We start from the raw sequence: 13600 nt of genomic DNA, 5'->3' as shown, positions 1-13600 counted from the left end.
ATATGATCTTGAATATTCGCACATACCATGTTACAATACCATAACCTTACATACCATGTCCCATGCCCTTTATCTCATCAATTGAGATCTTACATATATACCAAGCCTAAGACCAAATGTGTAGGTCGGCTCTCACTAAGAATATTACAATAAAATCAATTACAAACAAGTTAAGATGTGATGCATCATGCCAGCTCAATACATTTACAACAATATCCAATCAATAAATCATCTCCATAACGTGTCGTGCTGATCTGGAATAGATAATGCATACCCATCCATAACCTAGACCAATTTGCCGGTAACAGTAAATATGTCAACCCAATTAGACCATTAACCAAAATACCAAAACCAAGTATCCAAACCATGTCTTCGACATAACCAAGTGATCTCTAGATGATAACAAGTCATCCTCAGTGCTGGTGAACAATATAACCTGTGATTGTGCATAAGTCACTGAACTTGCCGGTGAACACAATGTGCCGGTTCAACATAACCAAAGATCTCCAGAAGGATAAGTGTTGACGTCAATGACAAAACTAATGCAACACATCCATAATACCAACATACAATCCACATGCTATAACTACAACAATGGAGGCTTTCTACTGTAACTATGACAGCTCCACTATTAAAATATCGGCTGTATTCAACCACTAACATTATCCTAGCAATAATAATAGGCCAGGAAATAATACATTATCTGAAAATTCAGAAAGGACTAGGGTCTTCAAAAAACTAGATACGCCAAAAGATTTTCATAGATACAATCAAGAGTCGATTGGTCAAACCATGGCTACCTTAGGATTTCATAAGGATCTGGTACAGTAGTTATATGGTTGTAGAAAATTCCAACTTTTACATTGTCTTTCATTGGAGACATTGGGCAGCTCTTCTCACTTCCTTTGAGTGGTTCCTTATTTATGTTAATGGGAGAAACCTTGTCAAGACAAATATGCTCAATGGTGAAGGAAAGAAGCACAATACATGGTCTCCCAACCGTTAAACATGGGAAACGATATTCCAACTTCCCCTTTGCATATGGTACTCATCTTTTCTCATCATTGCTACTCAATGAAAAATTTTGATGCCCTGAAAGAATTCTTTTGATCAAGGGGAAGAAATGCAAAACTACAATCTGGAAATGCTCCTTGTTAAGTGTTATGAAGAATGCTCTTACATTGAAGTCAATCTTATTAACACTATTGTTTTTGTAATTGAGTTTTCATATTCTTCATTGGATTTCAACAAGGAGTTATTTCAATGCCAATTGAAATTGCCATGTCACTAGACTTTTCGCAATGCATTTTTCATAGAACTTATTCCAAATAAAATATTTTTTCTCTTTGTGTAGCTTTGTCTTGCAGAGATATCATAATGTCAAGGAATTGTAGTCATAATATTGGGATCATTATCATGTTGTAAGACATGGACCAAACAAAATTTGAACCTAGAACCTTCTATAAGCTACGTTATCGGGTTCTATAGCGAAACCCACCGGGTCTCGGTCCGGGTCTGGATCCAATTCCCTGTAGGTTCAGATAGGGTCTGGCCCACAACCTATGGGTTTGGCCCTGCAAACCTAGGAAGGACCCAAGAAGAATTTTGACGCTTTTCGAGGAACCCATGAAGAATTTGATCGAAATGTTATTTTTTTTTTGCCAAATAGGCAAATCAGCGCCCCCAACCCTAATTTGACCTCTTCAAACACCAAAAAGGTAAAACCTATTTCATTTTTGCACAATAGAATGAAAAACAAAACTTCTTTTCTCTACTGCTGAACTTTGTTTTATGCTTTCCATTGCTTAAGGAGAGTTAGAGATTGATTGTTACTTGTTCTTAGCTAGTTCTTGTGAGATCAATTAATGAGGCTCCAAAGGGGTTCAAGGGCCCATGTTATGAGAAGGTGCATAATTATTGGACAAAGAGGTGAAATATGTAGAGGACTCCTTGAAGTCCATCAAGGATTCATGGATCGAAACAAGGGTGTCCATCATATCTAATAGATGGAAAGATGCAAGAAATCACCCATTGATTAATGTTATTGTAGTGTCCCCTAAAGGGGCAATGTTTTTGAGGGCAATGGATTGTGAAGGGTAGCTGAAGGACGGTCCATTTGTTGCTAATATTATTTGTTAATCCATTGAGGAAGTTGGCCCTCGAAATGTTGTTCAAGTGGTAACAGACAATGCCAAAAATTGTAGGGCTGTTGGGTTATTGGTTGAGGAGCGCTATAAACACATTTTTTGGACACCTTGGTCTATCCACTCACTCAACCTAATGCTGCAAAAAATTGGCAACAAAGTTGAATGGATCAAACAAGTGTATGCTGATGCTGAGAAGATCCAAATGGTTATCACCAACCACCATATGTCACAAGGCATCTTTAAACAATTCTCGAGATTGGAGTTTTTGAAGGTAATAATTTTAAATCTAATTAAATAAACAATTAGTTTAGTAAACTTTTTAATTTAATTCTAATTTAATTTTTTTCTTATTTTGATTTTGAAATAGGTTGTTGAGACCCATTTTGCCTCCAGCACACTTGTGTTGAGACAACTTGTGAAGGTTCATGAGGCACTATGTAGCATGGTAATCAGCCCTAATTGGAGAATATGGAGGCAATCTAGCACTACAAGGGCAGAAAACATTAAGAGAATGATACTAGATGACTCTTGGTGGGATCGTGCTAAGTACCTCTTGAATTTCATTGAGCCTATATTGAGTATAATTTGTTACATTGACATGGATATGCCTTGTTTTGGTGAGGTGTATGATGGCATCAACTCAATGGTTGAGAAGATGAAAGCCATCATAAATGAAAAAGAGAAAGATCCAGAAGAAACATTCTTCAACCAACTACTACAAATCATTGTGGAGAGATGGAACAAAATGACCACTCCATTGCATCTCCTTGCCTTTGCATTGAGTCCAAAGTATTATAGTCAAGAGCTCCTTACTGGCACAAGAGTTGCCCCATATAGGGATCCCGAAGTTGCTCAAGGGTACAAGGCAACCCTTCGCAAACTCTTTCACCAAGACCTATGGCCTGCAGTGAGGGCAGAATTCATGAGTTTTTCAAGCGCAAATGATTGTGGTCTTGAAGCTCTTTGGGACAAGAGTAGGTCTCCTGCTCATAGTTGGTGGTACTTCCATGGAGAAGCATACCAACAACTACAACCTACTACCATCAAAATCTTATCGCAAGTTCTTAGTTATTGAAAAAATATCTTCTATCTTGCTTATATTTAAATTTTATTTATAACTCTTAACTCTCTAATTTCAAAATCTTGATAGGTTGCTAGTTCATCTTCATCCGAGAGGAATTGGAGCACATATTCCTTCATCCACTCAATAAAGCATAATTTACTACACTCCAAAAAGGCGAAGGACTTAGTCTTTGTACATTCAAATTTGCAGCTCCTCACTCACAAAGAAAATGCCTACAAACAAGGGGAGACAATGCAATGGGATATCGATCCAAAGCATGCCAAGTTGGATGATTCAGTTTCCCACCTTGCTGCACTTGGAGTTGATGATGACCATGAGCTAGTTGATGATGACCATGAGCTACCTAGTGATCATGAGACTGAATATGCTAGTACCACTACCCATAGATGGAAAACTCGGCTGGGACTTGACAGAACTTGTGGGACTCACGAGTCCAATGGTGTGCCAAGTCGACTCTCCACGGACTTGTGAGCCGCATCCCAACGGGTCTCCTCCTAGGACTCCCGAGTTTTAGCGTGTGACTCGTGCGAGTCCTAGGTCGAGACTCGCATGTCCCGAGCTAGGACTCTCGTTGTAGAGTAAAAACGCCCAACAAGATCAAAAAATATGAAGTTAATGATTTTTTTCATTTCTTTCTGCTCCATGGTGTGCAAAACAGGTCTGAAATGTGAAGTAGGGTTTGAGGAAGAGAAGATGAGCTTAGAGTTATTTTGAGATCAAAATAGAGCTTAGGGTTACATTAGGAGAGGAAAGAGGAGGATGTAAACATTTTTTTGAAATTGACTTATATGTAAACATTTATAAACTTATGATGCTATTATTATGTTATACTTTTGAAAGTTTGAAACTTGAAACTTGAAACTATGAGTATGATCATTGATTATGATTCATGAATGATGAAATTTCAAATATTGAGTGTTTGAAGATCATATGACATATGTATTGTTTGAATTATGGCTCTTATGTTCTCTAAATGCATTAATTTCTTTTTGTTTTTTTGTAAAACTACAGTTTTCTTCTTTTCCAAGTCCTAGCCAAGTTTTTTGCCAAGTCCCAAGTCCGAGGCCTATTTTGGGCTGCCGAGTCCTCAACGAGTCCAAGTTTTCAAATGCTAGTGCCAATGCCACTCCTAGTGGCGTTGTTTGTGGTTCTTCTAATTTACCACAGCATATGGAGGATGATGGTGATATTTTCGATGACCCATATGATTAAACATTTTAATTTCCCACAATCCATGATAGCTGTTGTTATTGTTTCTGGTTTTTGATTGCGTGTGATTTTTCACATTACACAGTCACAACTAGAAATAGTAACAATGACCCATATGATATTTGATCAGTGATGTCTAATTGTCGACACTTGACATTATTATATTTGAACTAAAACATTAATATGGTGGTGTATTTACAATTTTTATATGTTATTTGAACTAAAACTTTAATATATATCATGTCAGACAAGTTTTGACTATTAATATGGTGGTGTATTTTGCTATGTTATTTGACTAATAGCATAGTGGTGTATTTTGAAATTAACTACTATATATTTTTAATCTTTATATGTTTTTGTACTAAAAAACCCAAAACTAACACAACACCCCAAAAAACATTTGACCGAACCTGAACCTTGAACCAGAACCCAAACCGGGATTGGCAACTTAGTCTATAAGTACGTGGGTGCTATAATTGTGAATAAGAAGATCTTCACAACTTCGAGTTTTTATAGAGTGTGAATTGGACCTCTAAGACTTCATTGGGATAGTCTATGTACAAAAATAAGCAGAGGCAAAGAAACAATGTGTACATGTGCCAGACAGAGAAAAATGGAGGTAAATTGAGGTACTAATGTAGATCAGATTTCAAGGATTGATTTAGGGTGGATATTGATTAGAAAGATCATTGAATTTCTGACAGCTTAAAATTACATTGTAATATAGTTCTACTAAAGAGAAAAAAGGAACAATTTCAAAGGATACAAAGGTTTATTAGCCTAATTATCTACAGATTCATGCCTCATTTTGTTTCATAGCAGGGTTGCTTTGATGCAGACTGGAAAAGCTTATTAGCCTACTTATCTAGAGATGTATGCCTTATTTTGTTTCATAGCAGGGTTGTTTTGGTGCGAAGGCTTATTAGTCTAATTACCTACAGATGCATACCTCATTTTGTTTCATAGCAGGGTGGTTGTGGAGTAAAGTTTTATTAGCCTAATTTTCTACACGTGCACACCTCATTTGTTTCATAGCACGGTTATTATGGTGCAAAGGCTTACTAACTTATTATCTACAGATGCATGCCTCATTTTGTTTTATCAGGGTTGTTTTGGTACAAAGCAGTTAAATATGTTAAGCTTTTCCTTTTCATGGCAGAGCAGTTTTAATAAATGCTATTATCTATATTATTTTGTATATTATTAGTAGTTGATAAAAAGTATAAAAGCTACACAGATAAGGAAAATAAAACTTGATTGTGTATTTACCCACACTTCAAACTCATAGTAGTGTATTTTTCCAGTGGCATCACCCGAGCATGGCATTGGATGTTAGAATTAGAAATACTGAGAAATCAATAGCATCAAAACGAATATGCTTCAATTCTCTCTTAAGAATCCAAGATTGTCTTTCATACCTGCAAGTTTTCAAGGAATATTATTCCATAGGATGGCCATTCAAGAGCAGGTCTGGATTCTTCTATTGCCAATGGTGCTTCACATGGAATATCTGAATATTGTAATATCCTTTCTACTGAAATCATTTTAGTTTCAGCATTTGATACATTCCATACTATTGCCGCTTGTTGTAAATTGAGACTCAGAGCATATGTTACAGCTAGCCCAGCAATGCCTACATAAGTGGATGTTTAGTTTCTCTTCTACCATGTCATTATATAATCAAATACAAAATGACTTCTATAGAATCATAAAATTAGTTTCAGGAATTCCTTACTTGGGTTAATTAGGTCTTCAGGTAAGCTCACGACCACCACTAATGAGAAGGCAAAGATCAAATTTGATAGGAAATTCAATCTGAAGGCAAGCCACTCTGTACAAGATATGGTATGGAACCGCACCCTTGAATGATCGTCAACAAGAGATAAGTTTCTTTCTACGAATCGCAATTCTTGATCAAAAGCTCTCACAGTGGCAGCTCCTGAAAGTGATTCAGCAAAATGATGAAGGATTGGGGCTCTCTTAATGCCCAACAATCTTGATAATTCTCGAGAAGTTGGTATGAAGTATTGCTGCAAGTCATGTGTCATCAAATTTAATAGTGGAAATGGACCCATAATCTAAACTTGAATACAAAAAATTAGATTATCATAAATATTAAATAGCATGCCATTCTTTGTTTTGCATTTTGTGATATGTGAATAACTGACATGTTGCATATATCTTTATGAACCAAACATTGGCTTCTTATTCTTGGAATAACAGTAACCCCTCCAATTTCTATGAAATCCATCTATAATAGCGTAGCTTCATTCCGAAAGAAATAACAAAAATCCTAAAGTCGAGAAATGCTTTCCTTAGCATCATTTTCAATATGCTCATTGTATAAACAAATAAGTTTTTCTCTTGATTCAAAGTGGTTGCACTTGAAAATGATGTTGATTTGACACAGAATCAAAACAGTAACAGAAAAAACGGGGTTAAAACAACTTGCATATACTATTTAAGGAAATTGTAATACTAAACGAGGAATAAATAAGCCTTTGCACCAAAATAAAGAAATCATGAGAGACACAAAGAAGGGGAGCAATTACCTGATACCATATGCAGAATGCAGTCACAGGTATAAATATCACAAATACCTGCCATGCTAGCCCTGACATAACTGCTACAGTCCCTAAGAGCTGAATTATTGAGAAGGATAACCAACTCAATATATTAGAAATTTCTAAATCTAATACAGATTGATCAGTTGATGCCTGTAGACATGATTTGAATTAGTATTAGTCATTAGCCACTTAATACTAGATGCACAAGTGAATAGAAAGAATATATATATATAGTAAAACACTTCCACTTCTTTAAATGACATGCAAAGGAAAGTTACAAATTATATACCAATCTGTAATCACATTCATCTGATTTATGAACCAGTGGTAAGCACCATGTAAGCGTATCTCCTATGCAATTTAGAAAGTAATAGAATTACTATTTACAGCTGTAGATAGGGAAAGCATCACAAACCCTATTTAAGATCCGGCCAGCTGGTGTCCTATCAAAGAAGGACATGGGAGCTCGGAAAATACTATGAAGCATGCCCAAAAAGAGTTTTTGAGATGTCAGAAGGCCCACTGATACTAGCAGAAATGCCCGTATCAACAAAAATACAGAACTTCCTATTGATATTGCAACATATACTAGAATGAGTAATCTTGTACTAATTATTGGCTCCATGTCTAGTGTGGGAGGAGATGCCCATGCCATCCAGTAGTTGCTTCCAAGTTGACACCCCTGAAAAAGAATCTGTGATATCAATATGATTGGAACCAAGCCACCACCATATACTGCTGTTAAATAAGACCAATAGACCTTTTTGCTGACAGATCCCGTTTCCCTCTCCTCATCTTGTGTAATCTGTGAGTATTTACACTTATGATTTGCATTTGTTTCCTGTTGTACCTCATTGCCCATTTGTTTTTCACTGTTGAGAATTTTCAGGTCTCTCATTTGAACATTTGATTGAACATCCAAATTATCATCGGACAGTTCTGTGTGATTCCCATTGCTTCCTTGAAGCATCCCTGTGGATGATAAATTATCGACTGCAACCACAGCCCCTAAGGCTTGATTATGGGCACTAACCAAAGCTTCAAAACTTTTGCCTTCTTTCAGAAGCTCGTCATACTTTCCAGCTTGTGCAATCTTACCATTTTGCATCACCTGTCAAGGAAGCAATGAGATTTCTCATAATCTTTTAAATTAATGTTCTGCTTTTGAAACCTAAGAAAAAGCAACAAAGAAGTGAGAAATTATGGAACTAAGAAGACTAAGGCAATTGTGAAATAAATTTAGGAAACAAGCATAACTGGGGAAACCATCACTCCCGGAGAATAAAATACACATTGTATTTCCATCATGACAATTGTTAAGAGCCCAAATAATATTAAGAGTGAGATTGTTAAATGGTTTACTTACAAGGATGAGGTCCGCAGAGGGCAGAAATTCAACTTGATGGGTAACATAGATTAAAGTCTTTCCACGCAAAACTCCTGTAAGGCACTCCTGTATAAGTCCTCACAGTTAGCCATCCTTTTCATTTGTATGCCACTATTAATTATGCATCTATTTTAACTGAAAAAGATTAGGCTGTCAGAAGTACCTTTATGATATTTCCTTTTAAGTTTTAACTGAAGAAAAATGAAACATACCTCAAACAGTTGAGTTCCTGTATGTGCATCAACAGCACTAAAAGGATCATCCATAAGATAAATATCAGCATTCTGGTAGACTGCACGTGCAATTTGTATCCTTTGCTTTTGCCCGCCACTCAAATTGGTTCCTCTTTCCCCTATCTCTGTTTGGTCACCATGGGGGAGGAGCTCTAAATCTTTATTTAAAGCACATGCTTTGACAATCCTTTCATATTTATCATTGTCAAAGCTGCTTCCAAACAATATGTTTTCTCTAATATTTCCCGTCTGAATCCATGCAGACTGAGGAACATAAGCTTTCGTACCACTGACCTTGACAATACCAGAAGTCTTTGGGATTTCCCCTAGTATGCAAGATAAAAGGCTAGATTTACCTGATCCGATAGTTCCACAGACTGCCACTCTCATTCCTCTCTTCACCTGCAAATTAATTTCTTTTAGAGTTTGCTCACCTGCAAAAGGATCCCAGCTGAATTCCCCACCTTCAATCTCAATTGCCAACTCAGTTAAATGCATAGGAATACTTTCAACTGCATCCTCTTGTAATTCTTGTTCTTGAAGATACGAAGTGACGCGGTCTAACGACACTTTAGCTTGTGCGAGATTTGAAAAGAGGTCTGGAAGAGTATAAATAGGATCCTGAAGTAATCTAAAAGTTGCCAATGCTGACAGAACTCTGCCACTTGTCAAAGGGATTCCCATGAAGTACGCCGCAGCAAATGTGATAGCTGATATAAATGCAGGGGTGCACGAGAAAATGAATAATGAAGCAGCTCCTAGTTGAGCTGACTTTTTAAGCCAGTTGTACTCAATTTTTCTCAGGTCTTCTAATTTTTGTGCGTACCTCATATCCCAAGCTTGCAATTTCAGTACTTTCATGTTTCTTAATATTTCTGATGTAACTTTCATTCTTTCATCTTTGGATTTCATGATCTTAGACTGAAAATATCTCTGTCGTCTTGTGATGGGAATGTTCCCCATCATCACAGCAAGAGTGGCTGCGAATCCTACAAGTGATGCCAAGCCTACGTTGTTATAAAGAATAGATATTGCAAGTACAATCTGTATAGGCAGCATCCATATTGTGTTCAGGTACCATGTAAAGTCTCCAATACGTGGGATATCTACACTCATATAGTTGATTAATTCACCACTTGTGTGACTTTGTCGGGCTTGAACTGATAGATTAAGACCTTTCCTATAAATGTGTGCTGTGAGGGCTGCTCGCAAGCGCATCCCAAGCTGCCTTGATCCAAATATCCATCGTCTTTGTGCTGTAGTCTCTATGATCTTGGCCAAAAAGAATGTACAGGCTAAGATGTACCCTTCATGTGTAGAGCGTGGATTCTTAGTTAAATAACTTACAAAATCATTAATCAAGTAAGGGCCAACATAAGATGCACATGCATATACCACTGCAAACATTGCATTTAGAGCTACCTTTTTCCAGATAAACAAGAAAACAACTTTTGTCATGGATGGTGTTTTCGAAGGGTCCTTTTGCTTCACCATATCTATTTTTCTACTAAAACGACTGTAAACATGATCAGCGGAGTCATTTTTTGCAATATTGGATAGGTCATCAAATTCTAGAGGTTTCTTAATGCCAATAGAAAGCAGGGGATTGAGCCAAGAAAATGTGAGAAGCTCAAGTAAATTGGCTTTGGCATATGCTGATTCTTTTTTGGCAGCAGCATATTTAAACTCATTGGAACCCAAGAGTGGTTCTTCAAGCTCCTTTGTGCAGGTATATATTCCTGTGTTCCCTCGGATGGCAATACATAAAAGAAATATGCTTAAGAGTGAAGTGAAACAATCCATGTACATGTCATTATATACCGTCCAATTCCTAATGGCTCTATCAATATCAATTAGAAGTGTGAAAATTGATTCAATGCAAAAGCATATCAACCACGCCCTCAAAAGATTTGGGATTCTTCTACAAATTGTCTTTCTGAAAGTGAATATCCTTATAAACATGATTGACCATACCAATATGTGCACAACATCTGCCACAATAACAGTAGCATGCCAAGCACATTGTGTTTGATTGCCATAAAGTAGAATCCATAAAGTGCTTAGAGAATAACATGCCAATAGACAAGTGCAGCAACCGAGAGTTGCCTTGTAGATGAAACCAAAATTTATACTTGAATATGAAGTATTGGTAGGCATGTCCTCGTTTGGTCCAGTGGGAGATAGTCCCTGCTCTGAACCCTTGACGAAACATTGGGCAAATCTTCCCCAGACAAACTTGACGAAGAAGCTACAAAGGAAGCTAATATGGAGGACAATAGCAATTGTCTTTCCGGTACAAACTCCAGAGAAGAGACTAGTCTCTTGCCGTTGCAGAAAATTCTCTAGGATTGCTAACTTGGATATTCCATGCAGCTGAAGTATGTCACTGATATCTGCTCGCAATTGAAGTAAACATTAGAAAATAACGATACAGGTCAATTCCTTAAACAAAAAATAAATCTCTTCTTTCTGAGTAAACAATTATGTATAACTTATATTGCCACTATCCCACTAGTATAGTCCCAGTTGCGAAGAGCTAGATTGCTTTGCATATGCTGGGAAAGCTCAAAGTTAGAAAAAATGGAGATACTAGCTACTCAGAGGACACAAAAGGACGTTTAGAAATAATGCAGTTAACAAAAGTAAATATAAGACTAGTATCTGTATTTGCATGACGATTCTAATTTGGGAAATCGTTTTTAAAGCCTTTTACATTATAATAGGTCACGTAACCAAGAAACTTTTATTTCAAATGATGAACATGTTTTCAGTTTTATCAGAAACGCAGCCACTGCAAACTAAAAAGGATACAGTTGTCTCTTTCCGAAAAGACTTTTCATTTTACCACGATGTAGCTAGCATTCAGTTCAATAATATTGAATGAAAATCTGTGCACAATCATTTCTTTGAAGCTGTCTTGTTTGGATGTAATATAATGTTATGTTTTTAACGTCGTCGAGGCCAATTAAGGGAGAGCTACTTCTGTAATCTACAGCCTTATTCAACATTGGTATGCAAGTTTCTAACAATGGAACCAACTACAGCTTATAAATAAACCAACCAGTCCAATAAAATAAATGACATGATATCTGAACTTTAGATGTGTGAGGAAGTGACGAAGAACCTGCTGAAATACTCTGGTTTGACATTGTTCTGTACCAAACTTTCTGGCAAATGAATGTGTTTTCCTTGGACCTCCTCCCCAATAATTCAAGATAAAAAGGAGAAAACACCAAACCACCAACTTCAAACTTCAACCGTACCAACTTCTCCCGTCATTGCAATAATAAAAGCCTTTACTAGTTATGATGGAAGAAAGTGCAAGAGAGAGATACATCGGGTAAGTATAAATAGTACGATATTCAGTTAATTTTTAATCATATTATATGTATTCATTATGAAAGCTCCCATCATTGCAATAATAAAAGCCTTTACTAGTTATAATGAGAGAGATACAAATGGTACGATAATCATATTATATGTATTCATTATGAAAGTTATTTATATATCTTATTAACTTCTTTTTGTTGGGACTGTTTTAGCTGTTTAGTGTTGTGTGAGTTTGGCTTTTGTTTTTATGTTTATCATTTTTGTTCAGACTTTAATCTATTAAAACTTGAAGATGTCTTTTTATTTATGAGATTTAAAAAAATTATTTTTTTAATCAGTATTTTCTTTCTGTTGGGACTGTTTTAGCTGTTTGGTGTTGTGCGGGTTTGACTCTTGTTTTATGTTTGTCTTTTTTCTTTCAGACTTAAAACCATTTAAACTTTGAGAGTATATCTTTTTACTTACGCGATTCTAATAATTTTTTTTAATCAACAATTTCTTTCTGTTGGGACTATTTTCGCTGTTTAGTGTTGTGTGGATTCGACTCTTGTTTCTATGTTTGTTGTTTTTCTTTCAAACTTTAACCCATTTGAACTTTGAAAATATGTCTTTTTATTTATGCAATTCTAACAACTTACATTTTTATCTATCAGCAAACTCCTTTCCATTGAAACCATTGTAATTGTTTAACTTGTGTAGATTTGACTATTGTTTTTTATGTTTAAGTACTGTTTCAGACTTCAACCCTTTAAAATTGAAAATAACCTTTTTACCACCCACTCTTTTTTAATAAAATAGATAATAAAAGATTAACCACAGCTTATCCATTAGAAACACCACTACAAATTAAAACAAACCCTTTTATAATACCACTACAAATAAAAACAAATCCTTTGATAATACCACTGCAAAATGAATAAACAGAAGATGACACAAAACCACTGTAGAAAATTAGCTCAAGAGAAACATGTTGGACAGTGGAGTAACGAGTCAGTACCGCATTAATTGGCTTCCGATTCTCTTTGTCCACACAAATGTAATATTAGTGCAAATGCAGACACCCAAAAATGGGGTCGATGGAGAACATTCACGTGCTTCACATGCTCCCTGTACAGCATTCCACAGATTCTCTCACCATTAAGCCAATGCTGTTCTCACATATGGATTGTTTAATACCATTAAAACTGGCATAAAAATACAAATATGTACCTTAAAACTATCGCTAGATGGCCAGCTTAGCCGGCCAAAAAAGCCTTGAGATCTTAGCAGACAAAAAGCCGTATGGATTCTGTTTCAAATTCGCATTTTTTTCTGCTAATACATTGCAATTTGCTGTCACGCATTTTCCATTGGGGACGATTTTGTTTTTTCTTACGGAATTTTAGATAGAGACAAGAGAAAATCGTCATCCAAAGCGAGCGCGTTTTGCGACATCGGATTTTCTTTAGAAAAATAGAATATCATATAAATCCCAGGACGCCATGATTTTGAAAGACCTGCATTTTAGTAAGAGAGTCCCAAGCTATACAAACTCTGCTGACACCACTTATGATGTTTGCTTTTCAGCTGTGCGTAACACGTCAATGGCTGTACAGTTCGTGATTCCCGTTTACAAATTGAAAGGTACTCTAAATTTTTTAAAA

General features: G+C 36.2%; 1 protein-coding gene across 1 annotated transcript in view; it reads right to left on the bottom strand.

Moving 5' to 3' along the window:
* Positions 1–11935, bottom strand: part of LOC131050073 (putative ABC transporter C family member 15) — a 55805-nt gene extending 43870 nt beyond the window's left edge. Inside the window, exons 1-7 of the mRNA XM_057984208.2 lie at positions 11752–11935; positions 8607–11020; positions 8374–8460; positions 7423–8118; positions 6993–7157; positions 6176–6470; positions 5859–6073 (exon numbers count right to left, since the gene is read on the bottom strand). Of these exons, the coding sequence (XP_057840191.2) occupies positions 5859–6073; positions 6176–6470; positions 6993–7157; positions 7423–8118; positions 8374–8460; positions 8607–11020; positions 11752–11776 (3897 nt within the window). The 5' untranslated portion in view covers positions 11777–11935. The remainder of the gene's footprint in view (positions 1–5858; positions 6074–6175; positions 6471–6992; positions 7158–7422; positions 8119–8373; positions 8461–8606; positions 11021–11751) is intronic.
* Positions 11936–13600: the final 1665 nt, after the last annotated feature.

This window comes from Cryptomeria japonica, chromosome 3 (assembly GCF_030272615.1).
Source record: "Cryptomeria japonica chromosome 3, Sugi_1.0, whole genome shotgun sequence".
NCBI classification, from domain to species: domain Eukaryota; kingdom Viridiplantae; phylum Streptophyta; class Pinopsida; order Cupressales; family Cupressaceae; genus Cryptomeria; species Cryptomeria japonica.
This window is presented reverse-complemented; position numbering and strand designations above follow the sequence as displayed.